The sequence below is a fragment of the Arvicola amphibius genome, chromosome 2 (genome assembly GCF_903992535.2).
Source record: "Arvicola amphibius chromosome 2, mArvAmp1.2, whole genome shotgun sequence".
NCBI lineage: Eukaryota > Metazoa > Chordata > Mammalia > Rodentia > Cricetidae > Arvicola > Arvicola amphibius.
The window spans coordinates 55,611,127-55,629,641 of NC_052048.2; the positions used below are offsets into that span (position 1 = coordinate 55,611,127).

An 18,515-nucleotide genomic window follows, 5' to 3' on the forward strand; every position below is an offset into this window, starting at 1 on the left:
TCTAACCTATCACAGGGATATGGCCTCTGTTTCCCAAGTGTCTCCTGTTACTATGTCTTGGCAATGAGGTGAATAGTTTCCTATGACCAGATTCATCATTTAAGAGGACTTCCATGATTAAGAGTTAATGTGTATGTGTGTGTGTGTGCTCATGCACACGCATGTGTGTGCGCTCATGCACACGCATGTGTGTGCATGTGTGTATGCTATGAATTATCTATCAGAAGCTTTTGTTTTATTTCTTTCATCTTTCAAGTTATAAAGTACAGTTCCTATTTTTGTAGATCTTAGAAATTACTTTAGAGGATCCAGAAACTATAACAATCTTCAGACTTGTATCTTTGGAACCCAGGCCTGGGAGGGGACCACAGACTTGTCATGGAGTTTGGGGAGGAAGTTGGGCTTGCCGTCTCTTCCTGTAACATTCGTTTAGACAGCTCGATTTTATATATGAAACTTCCCACTTATAAGTTCTTTTACAAAATTTTCTCAATATAAAGAAAAATGGGTAAAGGGGAGAGAAAAGGAGAACTTGATGCCGCTTATAATCACTTCCAAAGCCAAATCTCTGCACCTGCCGCAAATGTTACCTAGCGAGGTAGAACCTTTGCCCTCTCCAGTCACCCTCCCGTCCAGTTATAATGAATTCTTCCACTTCATGCAAATGAGCTAATTGACATAAGTCTTTAGTTTTCATGCAAATGCTGTGGTTGCTCGTGGAAATGTTTGTGTGGACTCTGCTGTGATAGATCAGGAAATGGCCCCCACCTGACAGTTTTGTATGACCCATGAAAGAGGTGGTTGTGGATTTCATGCTGCAAAACCAAATGAATTGGTCTCTGTTCTGGCAAGGCATTTACAAAGATTACTTGGGGGCAAAGGCTGGGAAGAGAGGTGAACGCAGCATTTCCACTGTCTGAATCAGGGATGGGATGGTTTCTTGGAAACCTGTCATTGACAAAGCCAATTATGTAGAGGTAGAATGTCAGCTATGACAGAAGGAAACCAATGCATTCTGCGTGTGCATGTGTGTGTGTGTGTGTGCGTGTGTGTGTGTGTGTGTGTGTGTGTGTGTGTGTGTGTGTGCGCGCGCGCGCACTGAAACATACATGCACAGGTGTTTAATGAAATTCTGCTTTGCTAGCTGGTTCTATATTCATAAATGTGTCTTTTTATAAAATCCAAATCTTATATTTGCCCATCCATACACACACACACACACACACACACACCTAATTATGCTTCATTTGGGTGAAATTATTTAATTAGCGTATTAAAAAAGAAAGCTGTTGGCTGCCACTGTATTTTTCAGAAGGGAAGAGAGAGCTTGAGGAACCAGAGATCCCTCCTGGCTTTGCCTCTGTCTCACTTCTCCTTTCAAAGCACCTCAGACATGGGTTTCCAACTAGTAAATGGAGATTATTAAATTAGCTTCGCCAGTGGTTGTCAGGTAATCACTCAAAGATTCCAGATTCTTTGCCTTGCTGTGGGAGCTCCAGTTAATTATCAATGAGGAGTAGAGGGCTGGCAGCTAGCAGGGAAGGCAGATAAAGCCCTTGTGGTTTTGATTTACTGGGTTTATCCCCCCCCCCCGCTTTTTTTTCCTTGACTTTGGTTTTTCTGAGTGATTTTGTTGTTCAGGAGCAAGCAGCTATTCCATGTGAAGTCAAGTGTGTCTTCTGTAATATTTGTGTTGAGGGCTCAGCCAGGCCTTCTTTTGGCTCCTCATTCTGACCTCCCCTTAGGGGTTCCTACCAATAAGTTCCAAAGAAGGCATATAATAAACACTTAAGAAGATGATCGACTTCCCTAGCCTGGCCCTTGGGAAAATGAAAAATCAAAACCACAATTAGATACAGTGTCACATCCACTAGGGTGTCCACAGTCAATAGGTAGACCACAAGACATGTGACAGGAGTTATAGGAAGTGTAACCTGCTTTCATTGAAGGCAGCAGCTTCAAATTGTTTAGATCTTTTGTAGTACAGTTTGACAGTTCCCCAAAATGATAGACCTAAAGTTACCATGTGATGCAGTGATTCCATTGCTAGGTATATGCCCAAGAGAAATGACTGTATAGATCTCTATAAAATCTTGAATCTCAACATTAAAATTAGAATTATTCAAAAAATTGAGAGTCCAAATATCTGCCAGTTGCTGAACACACCAATGTGATACATCTATACAATTGGAATCTTCCTCAGCAATAAATAAAAACATTCAAGAGACTGATGTATGCTACAGCATGGGTTAACTATACCATTATTTCGTGTGAAAGAAGCTAGTTTCAAAAGATTGTATTTTGCGTGGCTTCTGCATATGAAATGTCCAAAATAGGTAAAACCAACAGAGACAGAAAGATTAGTGGTTGTCAGGGTGTGTGAGCCTGGACTATGAGAAGTTACTGTTTGTGTTCATGAGTTCAGTGGGCATGTCTAAAATTAGTGGTGGTTGGGAAATTCTGACTATATTAAGAGCTAGTGAATTATATGCTAGAAGGGTAGGTTCTATGCTATGTGAATTATCTTAACAAAGCCGTTGTCGTAAAACCCAGACATATGTGGCGATTAGAATTCTGGGTCCTTTCATTGCCTTGATAATGTGCTACAAAAAGATCAGCGTGCACACAAATAGCTTGTCAAAGTTTGCCTTCTTCATGCTATTCTGTTCATTTCACTGGTAGGAGAGAGAAATCTGTGTGTGTTGCTTGACTATGTCATTTTCTTTGCTACAATATTTAGATAGGGATAAGGTTAAAGAAGTTGCAGGAAGCCTTGGGGGAGAGGCTGGGCTTGAAGAATTTGCATCCTTGACTGGTACAGGAGTAATTGGGACACTGAATTGGGAGCTGGAAGGAGGAACAAAGTCAGGCATGGTAGCACACACTCATGATCTCAGCACTGGGGTGGTGGAGGAAAGCTGAGACAGGTGGATTCCTGGGGCTTGCTGGTCACCAGCCGAGCGTTTTGGGTGGACTCTAGACCAACAGGAGACCCCTGTCTCACCAAACAAGGTAAATAACAACCAAGAGCATCCCCCCATCTTTCTCTACGGTAAAAAATTTCACATGTGTGAAGTTATATAAAATAACTACAAATGATGATAGTTTTTGTGTTTATGACACTGAATCAGAGAGCTTTAGTAACAGTGAACTTATCTTCCTGTGAAGATTTTTGGGACCACATTTGTTTAGTGGAAAACTGTTCTTATTCCTAAAGAAAAGATCACGTCCGTGGTTCTTTCTATGACCTGTTATGGTTTTGTTGTTATTTTTTCTGTTTTGCATGATTTAAGAACTTAAAAGGAATTTGTCAGCGATTTTTAAATCTGGTAATATTTCTGATTAGTTGTGTGGATTCTATATATTTAATTCTATAAATGTTGTCATGGTCCATATTTAGAGGTGTGTGTGCGTGTGTGTGTGTGTGTGTGTGTGTGTGTGTGTGTGTGTGTGTGTGCGTGTGTGCGTGCGTACGTGTGAATTTGGAAGAAGTGGCTGGGTCTGTGTGTCAGCATCACCAGCATGCTCACCTGGTAGTCTCCCATCTCCTAATGACTTGATGGCATGTGTCCATTATAAACCAGTGTTCTCTAGGCTGTAGCTGGTGAATGTGTTTATGGGTTGGAATCCAAAGGCTGATGACCTGCTGTGTTTGCCGCCTGCAGGAAGATCTGTCTGCACTGCAAGTGTCCCCAGGAGGAGCACATGGTGACAGTGATGTCGTTGGAGATGGAGAAGACCATCAGCAAACTCATGTTTGACTTCCAGAGGAACTCGACCTCCGATGATGACTCGGGCTGTGCTCTGGAAGAGTACGCCTGGGTTCCCCCGGGGCTGAAGCCTGAGCAGGTAGCCATCTTCCCATGCCTTGAGCTTTAGATGTTGTCTTTCCAGCATTTCCACACCCGACACTTGGAAGGGAAAGGTTGTTGGGCGGTAAATGAGTTAAAGATATCCTGGGCCTCCATGGGAAATGAAGCTGAGCTTGGAATAATCCATCACTAATCCATTCTGTCTTTTCATTGTCAACCGTTTGTAGACTGTCTAGAAACATCTTAGAAATGTTGAATATTAGACGTTATGTTTTGGGGTGTAACATGAGTTGTCACATTCAGATTCTTTACAAAAGGAATCAAGGACTTGCCTTCTCAGTGGTGTGTGCTGTGTTTAAATACTAAACTTGACCTTAGTTTGTAAAGACATTGCTCTTCCCTAAGATATTCCTGGCACTCGCACAGGCTGTAAACATTGCTGGCCTGATGAGAATATCTCTTGTCTTTGCTTCTCTCTGTTTTGCATTTTTCCCAGTGATACCCAGTCATGGTCTTGCATTCCATGGTCCTTGGTGTTTTCTCTTCCAGAAATCTGCAGTCAGCCTGGCAGCACATTTGTAAGCGGGACCCTCTTAGCATCTCCCTGATAATGACTTTCAGAATCTTAAGAGTGTTAACTACCATTGTCTTCCCCCCAGCCATTCAATTCTTGAGAGAGCGCTGTGTCTGGCAGAGTATTTAGAAGCTTAAACAGCATGACGTTGTGTGTCAGAAACTTTAAGTGTGATAATGCTTTCAGGAAAAGTACTTTGTAATTAAGACCCAAGAATCCACTAATAACCGGAGAAGTGGTTCTTCTACTGTCTCTCTGATTAGCCATTTTCCATTTTCTTTGTCCATTGTCCTACTTTCATTTCTGTTTCTGTGATAAAGTACTCTAGGGGAAAAAAGCAGCTTTGGAAAGTAAAGGTTTATTTTAGTCTACAGTTCCAGCTCACACTGCAGAGCTGTCTCTGTGGCAGAACTTGAGACAGCTAGTCATATCACATCAACAGTCAGGAGCAGCGAGAATGGATACACGCATGCTTGCTTGTGCTTAGCTCAATTTCCCCACCCTTATGCAATTCAAGACTCTGCCTAGCGAAAGGTGCCTCCCTCAGTGGGCTGGGTGTTTCCACACCAATTAGCTTAATTGAGGCATGCCCACCAGCCAACCCAATGCAGACAATTCCTCATTAGGACTCTTCCAGGGTGACTCTAAATTGTGTCAGCTTGACAATTAATGCTGTTCCGTCCAAATTGATGTACCAAATTGGCATATAAAATTGTCTTATAGGTATGTCTAGCCAGAGAAATATTGTATAAATGTAGGAATGTTTTTCATGTATAAATTTAGAGTTTTTGCAGTGCTAGAGGTTAAACAAAGGACCTTGTATATTTTAGGTAAATGTTATACCCCTGTGCTATAATTCCAGTCCATGAGTTTATATTTCCAGCTGAAATATTTGAGGATCTAGAATTTTATTTCTGCAGAAATACAATTGCATGGAGTGGAGCACTGGCCATTCTCTTCAGACAAAATCTGCCCTTTGCAGGTCGTCTCAGCTTCTGCTCTATTCACTTAATCTTCCCATTTCATTTCCTTATATGTTCTTCAACCTGTGGTCTCCCTTCTAATCACACAGAGAAAAGGAAAGTATCCTGGACAAAAAACACCCACAGAAAACATTTCCCGTGAGAGTTGAAGACTGTGCTTTCTAGGGATATTGGCCGAGCCACCTAAAGGTGCTGTCCTATAGCTTGTGGGCTGAGATTATGTGTTTCTTTTCCTCTGTCTAAAGACTGCATTGTTGAAGAATTTCTTTGAAAAGGAGAGGGTATGTGAATTTTTCTAGGTGAATTTATTGGGTAGGCTGCTGCTGACTGAATTTTATTGACATGGCTGTTACTCTGAGCTATTGAGCTTATACACCTGGGTAGATCTGGGAGCTTGTTTCATTTCCCTGCTGACCTCACTTCCAGTTACTTCCATGTGGCCCATCTTTGTTGTCGTTTACTTAAATGGCATTGCTTGCTGTTGAATGAGGCTCTGAATTTTCCAGTGTTCCTGCCTAAGCAGATTCTTCTTTAAGACCACTAACAATCTTCAGTGATGCTCAGATTCCAGGAGAATGTTCTACTTGTGTTGATCCAAGAAAACAGACAGTTGTAGAAACTAAGATCCTGATTATCCCAGCAATTCTAATTGAGAATGACTGAGGGCCACTTGACTCATTCAGCTGTCTTGAGAAAATGTAAAATTAAAGTTTTTAAATATATTTTGAAGGAAAATGATGAGCACCCTTAAACAAATGGTTGGAATTGTGCCAATTGAAAGGGTGTTTCCATCTCTTGTGGTTGTTCGTCAGGAGGTCTTCTTTATTCCCAGCACTTATGAAACCTCTGTGATGCACAGAACTGGAAAGGAAAACTGCTCCCCAGAGACAGAATATCAGGGTTTTTGAAGGGTTCTGTATTTACCCAATAAAATGTGAGTCTACCTTTTAAAGTCTTTGAAGAGGTCATGTTGTATGATAGACATAGGTTCTAGGTTTAAAAATTTGAGCTCTTTTAAAGTTTGTTATTTACAAAGATATTTATGGGTATAAAGATTTTTAAAAGCTGTCTGGTATGCACTTAGATTAGAAAAAATGTGGTGCCTAAGTGCCTTTTTCTTAACAAAAGTTCGGCTGATCCAGGCGATAGTGGTGCACACCTTTAATCCCAGCACTAAGGAGGTAGAGGCAGGCGGATCTCTGTGAGTTGAAACCAGCCTGGTCCACATAGTGAGCTCAAGGACAGCCAGGCCTACACAGTGAAACCCTGTTTTGACCCCCTCACTAAAAAAAAAAAAAAAAAAGTTCTGGTGGTTAACATCATGGTAGTTGTCTATGACTTGAGGGAAACCATTTTTCTATCAAGAGAAATTATGGTGAATATGAAAAATGTTTTGTGCTAGAGGCAAAATATTAAAGACTAATTAGGGTGGAGAATAATGTACTTTAATTTTGGTTTGAAATCTTTCCTCCCCATAATCACGAGGCCGATGGGATACCTTCAGCTAATGTTCTTTATTATTCTTTCTCTTGAATAACTCCTACAATTTAATAAAATGTGTGTGAAATTCATCTCACATTTAGAGACGTATTCTTGAACATGGGCATTTAATTTCATAAAAATCTTCAGAACATTCTTTCTTAAACTAGTGGGAAAGTCGTGAGAGGGCAGTCACCTGGTGGCTTCCAATGACTCAAAACTGGTGACAACTGTTCCTATCCTCTGCTTCAGATCACACCGTACTAAGGTATCCATGAGTAGTGAGACCAAGTGGGCCTGCTTTTCATCCTGCCCGGCTCCCGCATAGCTAGCTTAGCCCCGGAAATAACAACATACAAACTGTATTCATTTAAACAGTGCTTGGCCCGTTAGTTCTAGCCTCTTATTGGCTAACTCTCACATCTTGGCTAACCCATATCTAATAATCTGTATGCCACCATGAGACCGTGACTTACCAGGAAAGATTCTGCATGTCTGACCTGGTAGCTGGCTCCATGATGACTGTCTCAGAGAGGAGAGGCATGGCGTCAGACTAACTTCCCTTCCTCCCAGCATTCTATTCTGTCTACTCCACCTATCTAAATCCTGCCCTATCAAAAAGCCAAGACAGTTTCTTTATTAACCAATGAGAGTCCTCCATCAGTCCATATTATTTGGAGAACCCTGAGATAGCCAACCAGAGAGCTGCAGTCTCCCCTTAGGAGGCCCCTGGGAGTCAGTTTCAAGGCTCTGGTTTTTGTTCAGCCTCAATTAATAATTGGAGCCATCGTCTATAAATGCTTTGTGACAAGGTAACAATAGATAATCATAAACAAACTTAAATAAAACAAATAACGAGATTTCTCACTATTGGCATTTCTAGATGGATAATTCTCATCTTAGGAGAACTTCACTGTATTAAAGAATAGCTAGCTGCCACGCACCTGTCCCCCGTCTGCGCTCTATGCGCTAGCACCCAGTTGGCGAGCTTTGGGCAAGGGGCTGGAGGTTGAGGAAACACACGCAGAGACAGACTGACACACAGACCTTCCAACACTGGTACCAAAAGCCCTCTTTAATAACACCATGGAGGCTGAAATACCCTGCAGTCAATGGCCAACAGGTGAGAATCCTATCCTCTGATCCTCTAGGTAAAGCACAGCTTTTAGTAACTTCAATTAGAAGGCTCTAGACAGGGAAGAGCAGCTGAAGGCCAGGACTCACTAGTCCCAACAGCTGGCATGGGTCATCATGTCCGCCTACCAGGTGTCAGGTGTGTCTCTTAGTTGTGATAACCAACTATGTCTTCAACATTGCCGTGTTTTTAAAGAATGAAATAGCCACTGGATGAAAGTGATGTTAAAAGTTGGAGTGTGAGGGACTGAGCAGATGGCTCAGTGGCTAAAAGCATTTGTTGCTCTTGCAGAAGTCCCAGATTCTGTTCCCAACATCCATGTGGTGGCTCACAAGCCTTCAGGACTCCAATCCCAGGGGATCTGACCCCTTCTTGTGACCACTGCAGGCACCAGGCACACACATGGTACATATACATATATGTAGGCAAAATACTCATACATACAAAAGAAACACATGTCATGTAGCTGTAGATATACAGACAGATACTTGCAGTGTATCTCACCAAGAGCCTGGTTCGGTTAAGGCAAAAGAGGATGACTGTACTTAACACATATTCATTTAACACACATTATACTTTGGCTCCTGCATACCAACTGCTGTCTTGTAATATGGCCAAGTGCTGGTAGAATATTAGGCCCACTGGGTGGAGTACTAAACCGACTGTGTTTGAGGCTGTCTTCTCCACTAAGTCAAAACCAGAATTGGAATTGGGGGAGGGGCTCTTGTGAGTTGTTCCCCAGTTTGGAAATAGCTTTCTTCCTCCTGTTATGAAGGGAAGATTTATAGTCAAAAAAAAAATTGTGGGAGCCAAAGAGATGGGACAGTAATTAAGAACACTTGCTTCTCAAGTATGACGACCAGAGTGTGGTCATATGCACACACATATGTACCTATACTCAGACATGCGTGCATACACATAAATAAACAAGATAAGACAGATATTTTCTAAAAGAAAATAGGAAGCCTCTAAAACAGCAAATGAAAATCAATTCCACCAGGAGGAGAAAATTATATCCTAAAGCTTTTTAGTGTGTTCAGGTATCTGTGTACAGAGAGAGGGCTGTCCTTTTGTGTTGGTTCAGATAAAAATATGTGATGACCTTCTCCACCTTCCCTAATCCAACTCTTGCCTTTCTTGTATTATGACCATTTTCCTATATCAGCTTACTTCAAAGCTAACTCTCTTCTGTAGTAATTAGGTTTCCCAGCATCTCATCTGAAGTGTCACCCACCACTAGGAGGCTGAAACATTTGGAAGTATATCTTGGGGTTTTGGGGGAGTAAGTTCTCTAAAGGACTGGCAGATTTTACCAGTCTATGAATAGGACTTTGCAGTACTGAACGGCTTACAAACTGTCAGATGACCCAGGGCAAAGGAGAATGGCCACCACTGGTGTCAGGAGCTCGAGGTTTGATGTGACCACTGCTTTGTTGTTAGTTTACATCTGAGTGGACTTAAACAGCAGCGAGCAACTGTGTAGGTCTTGGAAACAGCCCTTCTCCTCTTCTTAAGAACAGCCCTGTAAGAGGAGTGTCCCGTATAAGCCACTCTAAGGCATTTGTTCACTATGACAAACTGCCCTCCTGTAAGGTTCCAACTGCGCATTCTCAGGTAAAGTCTGAGACATGGCGGTGTTGTTTATATTATTTCATCCTTTGGCTGCCCCTTGAAAAATCTGAAGAGACCCTCAGCTTCCCTCTACCTCCTCAATGTCCTCTTCCTTGATGTTTTGGATACCCCTGTGTATGGACAGAATCTCACATACAAATATGCCAAATCCTTAGTCTCCAAAAGTTAGTAATCCTCCCTTGACCTTAACTATGTCCTAGTGCATAAAGTAGAAAGTCAGTTATTTTTTCCAGATTGTTCCACATTCTCTTCAGACTATCCGAGCAAGAATGAAAAACAGATGCCAGGAGTAACTGCCCATTTTTTGACTTTTGAAGCACTCTTCCAATGAAAAATAAAACACCCCAAACTTCCAGAGATGAAGTGAGTTAGTTGGTTTTGACCTTCATGAAATTATCTCTATTGAAAGATAATAAATCTCTTTTGTTTCCATTTCCATGCTCACTGCTTATGCTTTAAGCATTGGATTAAATATATGCCCTCAGGGACATCTTGACCAGTCTATGATTCAAGATCTGGTCCCCAGTTCTGAACTTTGTAACAAAATCTTGGAACTTTCCTTAATGTGCTTCAAACTCACAGTTGGGTATTTACTAGTGTCGTGATTTGCTCAATATTTAGCTCCCCTGGCTTGACTCTAACTCTTGGGTGGGCAGAGATCTTGCCTGCTTTGTTCTTTCGGGACCCACCGCAACAGCAGCCTACAGCACAGCTCCTGAGAGAGCGTAGGCACCAGCAAGAAGCTATTAAGAGTTGGGCTGACAGGCGTTCTCTGCAGAAGGGAGAATGTTCATGGATACATCACATCAAAAAGATGACATATTTGTCTTGTTTCGTTTTTTCCCCTAAATGAGAGATTGTTTCTTATCACCAGTTTCCATTCCCCGTGTTTCCTCTGAATAGATGCGCTCTAAGCAGATTCCTAGCCATCTTAATCACACTAGATGTTTGTTAGGCTGCACAAAGGCAGGAGAGGGTAACATGCTGTACGGCCTCTGCTCTAGTGCAGACCTGAATCAGCACTGCTGGCTCCAAGACCAGGGTCTGGAGCAGTGGGGGAGGAGCTGAGGGCTGGCAGCAGATTGCCTTTCCCAACCCAGGCATCATCTGTGTCTGAGTCAGTCCCTGGGGCTGCAAAGCCATGGCCTACAAAAACAGCAGCCCATACCAGGAGCCGGTCTAACCTTTGAAGTCAGGCACATCTGGACTACTGACATGTCACTTTCTGACCTCAGGAAAGTTGCTCAGCTCCCAGGAGCCTCTGTCCCCACTTAAGGCAGAGGAGGACAATGGCAGTGGCAGTGTTACTTGGCTTTCAGTAGAGACGTGTGTGCTCACCATCATTTATTGTGGGCCTGTGTATGTGTGTGCATGTTCATATATGTGGGTGCACACGTGTGAAGGTCAAAGGACAACCTTGGGTGTCAATCCTCAGACGGAATTCACCTTGTTGTGTTTGTTTGTTTCTTTCTTTCTTTCTTTGTTTTACAGAGCTTAAGGAGGCTGGACTGGTGGAGCCATCCCTAGGGATCCACCTGTCTTGGCTTTCCTTTTGTTTAATTCTAAGCACTTGCTACCATACCTACCACCACATACACCTTTCCAGTGTGTTCTGGGGATTGAACTCGGGTCTTCTTGCTTGCAAACAAACACTTTATTGATGGACGTGTCTCTCTAGCCTTCACCACCATTTACAATATTATTACCTTTTAGGTTTTTGTACAAGTATTTACTAAATATTGAGGATACTCCCCAACCATCCTCTCTCTTCTTGCCTTCTCTTCCTGATAGTTCTCTTTGTCTCCTAGACTGCCTTCTTTATGCACTCATGTCTTATGATTTTATGTACCTTTATAAAACCTAGGAGCCATAAATGAGAGAAAACATATAACAGTTGTCTTCTGGAGACTGGTTTAATTTTATGATCTCCCATTCCAACCTTTTTCCTGCAAATGACATAACTTTGTTCTTCTTTATGGCTAAAAAAAATTCCATTGTGTATATATAATATATTCCATTTTCCTTATCTGTTCCTCTGTTGTAGGATAAATAGGTTAGCTCCTTAACTTAGCAATTGCAAACAGTGCAAGGATCTCTGTGGCATGCTGACTTGGGGTCCTTTGCAAGTCCCCACCATTATTTAGGAAGCTTACTTTGTCTCCATTGAAGAAGTGAATAAACCAAGGCTTTGAGAAGTTAACTTGCAGGTAGCCAGCCCCTGGAACCAGCATGCTCAGACTTGTCAGTTTCAGGACTAGTCTGGCTCTGAATGAAGACTCGTGAAGCACATAGACATTGCTCAATCAAATAGTTGCTTCTTTGCCACCCTTCTTGGAAGATGGTATCGACTAAATGACTACCCCTTCACTGAGTTGGCTCACAGAGGCAAAAGCAATGTTTGGCTGTCCAGGAAAGAGCAAAGCTAGCTGAGAATGTAGGAGAGGGACTAGCATAGATTTTATAGGGATCCAGTTTCTTCTCAGCTTGCTCAGAGGCTGTGGAGCTCAGCATCCCTCTGGAGTGTGCCGCCAGCCTGACTCACAAGGGCTTTAATGGAAAAACTTCAAGTCCTACCAGTCCAGGACTCTCCTCAGATGCTCTGTCTGAGGTTGGTTTAAAATATTGATGTCCTCAGAGTGAGGTCATCTAGGGTTGCAAGAATGGATTCTTTCTCTCTAGTCATTTAAAGAATAAAAAAGCAGGAAAAGCAAGGTCTCAGTACTCAGCCAGAATTTACTGAAAGCAGAAGAAAAAATGTGTGTGCGTGCGCATGCAAGAGGGGGGAGCACAAAAGCACACCAAAAGACAGACTCCCCAAGGTGAAGAGGTGACCCAGAACTGATATCTGAATCTTCTTAAAGGATCAGGGTTTTGTTTTTTGATTTTTTTTTTAATGTTTGAGAAGTGGATGAATTCTCATTCTCCTTCAGAATGGGAAGCCTACCAAGTCTTTGTTTTGAAGGAGAAGAATCAGAAAGCTGGCCATCTTATTAAATGTTCAAGTATATTCATTTACCTATATAATCTCATTTCCCTGACGTCTGCCCGACAGAGAGCTGACTCCTATGATTATACAACTTGATTCTGGTCATCTTCTCTGACCCCACTGTGCCTGAGTTGCTTGGACCAGGACCCGGGCAGAGCCACCTGAGTGGAATACCCAGTGCCTCAAGCAAGCTTCAGGACCATCTACAGGACCAGCTTTCACTAAGAAGTGAAACTGCTGTCCACCTTTCTTAGTGCTTATAGTCTGGCTTCACACCCCTGAAACCTACAGAAGCCAGTCCCTGGAGCATTCCCAGTAGGCTTCTAGGAAGTCTTCCCACTAAAAAGAATATTTACACACACTTCTGGGTGGAGGGAAAATAAACAGGTCAGCTGGAGATGTCTGACCTGGCCCCCTATTTCCCCTGTGACCCTGCGTAGCAGTTGTCTTTAATGACTGGTCGTTGAGATCCTTGGGACCATTTCACTCATTTTTTTTCTCCCTAACGAAATGTGTAAAGAATACGTGGAAGCATATGCTAGAAAATTGTGTAGAAAAGGAATGGCTATCGGGCTTTTTTTTTGCTTATTAATTTATTTCCTCAGCAGATATTTATTGTATACTAACTGTATCTCAACCATTGTTTGGGCAGTACGGGTGAAACAATGAAAAAGATAATTAAAGTTCTCACTGTACTGTAACCGCGAGGATAATGAAGGGAAATTAAGAAACAAATACACATGATCAAAATGACTCCAGATTATTGGTAAAGTGTGCTGATATGCATAATCATGAGTAGTAGTGTCAGACAGGGCCCCACGTTTCACACCTTGTGTCTCATTCAAACTATACAAGACTAGGAGCTGATTCCAGTGCTGTGAACATGGTCCTGGGTGTCGAAAGGTCACTTCCTTTGGCATGATCTCTGAGGGAATGGCAGCTGAGCTGCTGAATGACGTGAAGAGATCTGCTTTGCAACATCAGCCTGACTTGTGTGTTCCTCTGAGTGAAGCTTAGAGACGAAACCAAATTGGCACTTTTTAATACAAATCATTAGAAGAATGTTGAAGGAGACTTTGAGAAGTGAATGGAGCCCATACAGTGGCCAACTTTTGCCAAAACTTTCAGGGATCCGGGGGTTAATAGAACAACTGATGACACTCATTCAGAGTGGGCTAGGGAAGCCCTGAAGAGCCACTGCCACATGCAAGGTTTGTAGAAGCAAACACTTACGCTGTCATCTTCCCCACCTTCTGAAATATGACCCTATTCTAGGGAGTCCCACATTTTCTTCTTCACGCCTGGAAGTTCATAGCCCAATAATTTCAGGTGCATGTTCACTGTTGAGAACCAGACAGTGTGTGAACAAACCATGGTACTCCATTCCCCCTTATAAATGTGAGATTCAGACATGATCAGCAAACAGATCAAGAAGCTAGTAAGCCCAGAGCCAGATCTACAATCTATATCTGTCCCATTCCAGGGGCCATCAGGACTTCCTCCTCCACTCTGCCTCTCCCTAGGTGCCGTACCCAGGATATCAGATATCGTGAAAGAGTAGAGCAGTGTGCTTCCCACCAGCTTTCTTTCTGTGGGCCAGAAATTTCCCAGAAATCTTGGGTTGGCTGTGATGACTAAAGAGTTTCCCCATCGTTACAGGAAGCAGCACACTCCTACCTCCCAAGACGTGTCCCTGTTGTCAATGTCTTGTTTGTCTTTGACTCTTCACCATCTCTCACCTCCATCCTGACTGTACTTCACTCAGACTTTCCTGTTCCTGGTCCAGTGTCATACATCTGGGCATTGGCAGTGATAACTCACTCACCCGGGGCATTCATGCTGAGTGCCAGCCTTCTTCCCAGCACTTTCCTAGTTGCTAGAGGAGGACAAGGACAAAGACGCAGTGTCTCTACCCTTATGCAGGTGACAGTCCGCTGGAGAATACAGATGGATTAAACCTCTGTGGAAACTGTCATTAGACTTGCCATCCATTTCCTGAATGATGTTTTCATTTCATTATTCCAGCAGCGCAAGCTGAGCTCCAGATGAAATTCCATGGCCACAGTGAGCTGCATCCTTCTGCAACTGAATGGGTAGATTCTGTTCCCCCAAAGTTCCTGCTTAGGCTTCACTGTCAATTCACCCCAATATTTTCAGTGTTATTCCAGAAATGAGTGGGTAAGGGGCCGCCAAGCAATCTCCTCCGTGATTCTCAGGAAATTAGTCACATGAACAGTGTGTGTTTATCTTGGCTCCAGAGAGGCCCTGATGTCATCGGATGAAGATGGGAAATATGCATGGATGTGCAGCATTCGATACAACAGCCTGTTAATAAACTTGTTTTCAACAGAGTTGTCAGGGATGGGGCTAGAACCTGGGTTTCAGGCATTAAGGCCTCTGCCAGGTGAAGTCAGCAACGGCATGGCCAGATTCTGCCAGCAGGGACTTGTCAAGGCTCATGTATAGAATGCGAGGCCCAGGGAAGCCAAGGAGCATTTGCCAGGGCAGGATGGAGCCTGCTGTTGGAGTTCTCGCTCTCAACACAAATAGCTCTGGCCTTCTCCGTGCATATGTCCTCAGGTGCTGCAGAGTGGGTGTGGGCCCCTGGAGTTGGACTTCCTATGTGAGTTTACAGCTGTGCACACTCTTTGCTAACTGGGCAGTCTGTCCTGCTTGGGGGAGACCTGGCTTGTTCTCAAGATGATCTGCTCAGTCTTAGGGCTTGTGGATATGTTAGCAACAGTGGGACGGATAGATAAATTTACCATCCACTCAGCAGACAACTAACTCCTTCTTCATCTTTCAGGGTCTTGCTGTGGTTATTTGGGGTTTGTTTGTTTTTGCTTTTTTGAGACAGGGTTTCTTTGTGTAGCCCTAGCTGACCTAGAACTTACTTTGTAGACCAGGCTAGCCTCAAACTCAGAGATCCTCCTGCCTCTTCCTCCAGAGTGCTGGGATTAAGGGCCTGTACCACCACTGTCTGACCCTTCCTCATCTTTCTACCTGTTTGTCTATCCATCTGTTCATCCACTCTAGCATTTAACTATTTATTCCTTCAGCAGTTGCTTATTAAGCACGCATTATATGCGAGCAATTAACCTAGATGGTTCCTTTCCGGATGCAATGTGACACCCCCAGTCTTCTGATTTTACTTTATGTACCATAGTCAACATCTACCTCACAGGGAGCGATAGAGGGTTCTTGCTCATGGAAGACCCACACTGACTCTAATCTTTGATCTTATTTTATGTAGTTTCTAACTTCTAAGTGCCTGTCCTTCTGAGCTGGTCTGGAATCCCTCTAGGCTCGTAGCTTTGACATTTGTTTGCTCTGTCTTCAAATCCTGACTCCTGCTACTATCTTATATTGACCAATTTGCCTTCATAGACTTCTAATTCATCTTTGGGAAGTAAGAATGTCATCACCTAACTATAGCATGGTTATAAAGATTCAGAGAGGCAATGTCTTAGGGACTGACACTTTCAGAATGACTGCTGTTTCTGTCAGCAAATGAGTGGATAAATGAGCGTTACATTTGTTTAAGATGCTACTGTTTAAATAAAAGGCAGCAAGACTTTCATATATACAACAAGGTGAATGGATCTCATATCGTTATGCCAAATGAAAGAGTGAGACAAAACGGCACATGCACTGTGATTCTGTACATCTAAAACTCTGGATGATGCAAACTGACGGTGACCGCAGATTAGTGCTCACTTGTGGGTCAGGTGATAGGGGAAGGAGATAGAAAACAAAGAACAAAAAATCCAACCTTCGGGAGGCAATAGGTGGCCTCACCGTGTTGGATATGCTAATACTAATATGAGGGTGTACCTATGTCAATCTAGTTGTAGCTATAATTTAAATATGAATAGTCTGTTATATGTCAAATACCCTGGCAAGTGAGGAGAAATTGCTCTTCAGCAAACAGGAAGGCACACCGATGGAGTCTTCCTAAATCTCCGTGACTCGCCTTGGGAAGTAATTGAGCCTTCTGGCCAATTACTGTCAGAATGATCCACTCAATATTAATTATGCACAATAAAAAGAGGAATTGGAGGCAGAGACTCAACAAAATCTAAATGGATGGTACCAGAAACTCGGCTCCACAAACTTGCTTATTTCATCATCTGTAAATTCCCGAGGGTCGTGCGTAATATGTAGTGGGCACTCGGTAACTAACGGTTCTAGCTATTATGGGATGGAAGTTAGGGAGGCTGATTAAGACTCAGCAGTCCCATCTTGCTGAGGAGAGTTGATTATTCCAGAAGTTTCACAAACAAAAGAATGAATCCATAGTCTGGGGGCTTGGATGAGGCGGGTCTGCCACATTACAGGCACACAGTCGTCTGTGTACAGTCTGTGTGTTGCACAGGGCAAAGGAGCCGTGGGGAAGTGATGCTCACTTCGGCTGTGGTGGCCTCAAGAACTGCATCATTTTACAGATAACACCTCACAGCTTACCCAGCTATGACGCAGGACTCCTTCCGCCTTAGTGGGGCGTTTCCTTTTTCTCACTTGTAATTAGAAAGCTCTATATCTCAAACTCACATGAAAGCCTAGCAGTAGCTTACAACATTGACTTCCCTGCCACCTTGGGTCTCTGGGAAACTCATTTTCAGCACTGGGAAAACAATCCTACAAATGAAAGGAGATGATGCTTCCATGCTTACTGCTGTTTCTCAAGGGGCTCATGGTTTCCTCCAGAATCGATGGCCCAGACTCTGAACTCACTTTTTTAGTCTCTGTTGCATGATCCATCTTTGAGCAAATTGTTGTAGGCATCACAGCCCAGAACAGAGAGGCATGCGAGGAAGGACCTGAAATGCCTGTGTGTGACCAGCCAAGAGTTCGTCTTGATGATGGATGGGCTGTAAGAAACTGCTCTGCTGAGATGCGGCCCCTTGCACAGTCCTTCTGCAGTAGGTCGACTGTAAAACATGGCTTTGGATCAGCCAGACTGGGAACCTCCCACGGTTCTGCCTCTCTTGTGCTACACAGTATTTATGATTCGAGGAAGTTACTTTTTCCCTTTCTAATCTATATAGTGAAAATGAGTAAGGAGTCTTGCCTCATGGGATAACTAACTGATATCTGACATTTCAAGAACCACTAGAATTATTATTGCTTGGAAATGGTCAGCAGTTGATATGAAAACATTTTTCTAGGCAAGGCCTAACTGAGGAAATAAAACTAAGATTAACGTCTCAAATTCTCGTCCAGAGGTAGCAGAACAAGGACAATAGAATCCAAGGATATAAACAGAGTGATAGAGAACAGAAACTACATAGTCCAAGCCTTGCATCTGACAGTCAAGATAGCCTCCCAGAAAGTACAAGACATGCCTTACTGTCGGACTGTCAGAGGTAAGGGACAGATAACTCACATTGACGTTCTTGTGACATCAGGGGCAAGACTTCCAGTTTCCAATGCTACTTGCACTGTGAGGATATGAAATAGGTCTTTCCTATTCGTTGTAAAGCAAGAATAAACAAGGCAGTCTTCCCAGTTCATAGCATGACAGCGGTAAGAGATCATGGAGAATAGCGCTTGTAGAAGGAATGGCGGGCTGTGTTCCCGCCACTCCGTTCCCGGCCGCCTGGCTAGCTTTACACCCGAAATAATTACACGAAAACTGTATTCTTTTAAACACTGCCAGGCCCATTAGTTTCAGCCTCTTATTGGTTGATTCTCACATCTTGCTTTAACCCATAATTAGTAATCTGTGTAGCACCACGAGGTGGTTGCTTACCAGGAGAGATCTTAACCTGTGTCTGTCTTGGAGAGGAGAAGCATGGCAACTGCCTATGGTGGCTGCCTGAAGCGTCTGCCTCACTCTCCCAGCATCCTGTTCTGTCTACTCCACCCACCTATGTCCTGACCTATTGGGCCAAGCAGTTTCTTTATTAATTAA

At 43.1% G+C, this 18,515-nt stretch overlaps 1 protein-coding gene across 2 annotated transcripts in view; it reads left to right on the forward strand.

Moving 5' to 3' along the window:
• Positions 1–18,515, forward strand: part of Prickle2 (prickle planar cell polarity protein 2) — a 160,466-nt gene that overhangs the window by 71,745 nt on the left and 70,206 nt on the right. For both annotated transcript variants that reach the window (XM_038320413.1, XM_038320412.1), the window contains exon 2: positions 3,666–3,849. In XM_038320413.1, the coding sequence (XP_038176341.1) occupies positions 3,706–3,849 (144 nt within the window). In that variant the 5' untranslated portion in view covers positions 3,666–3,705. The remainder of the gene's footprint in view (positions 1–3,665; positions 3,850–18,515) is intronic.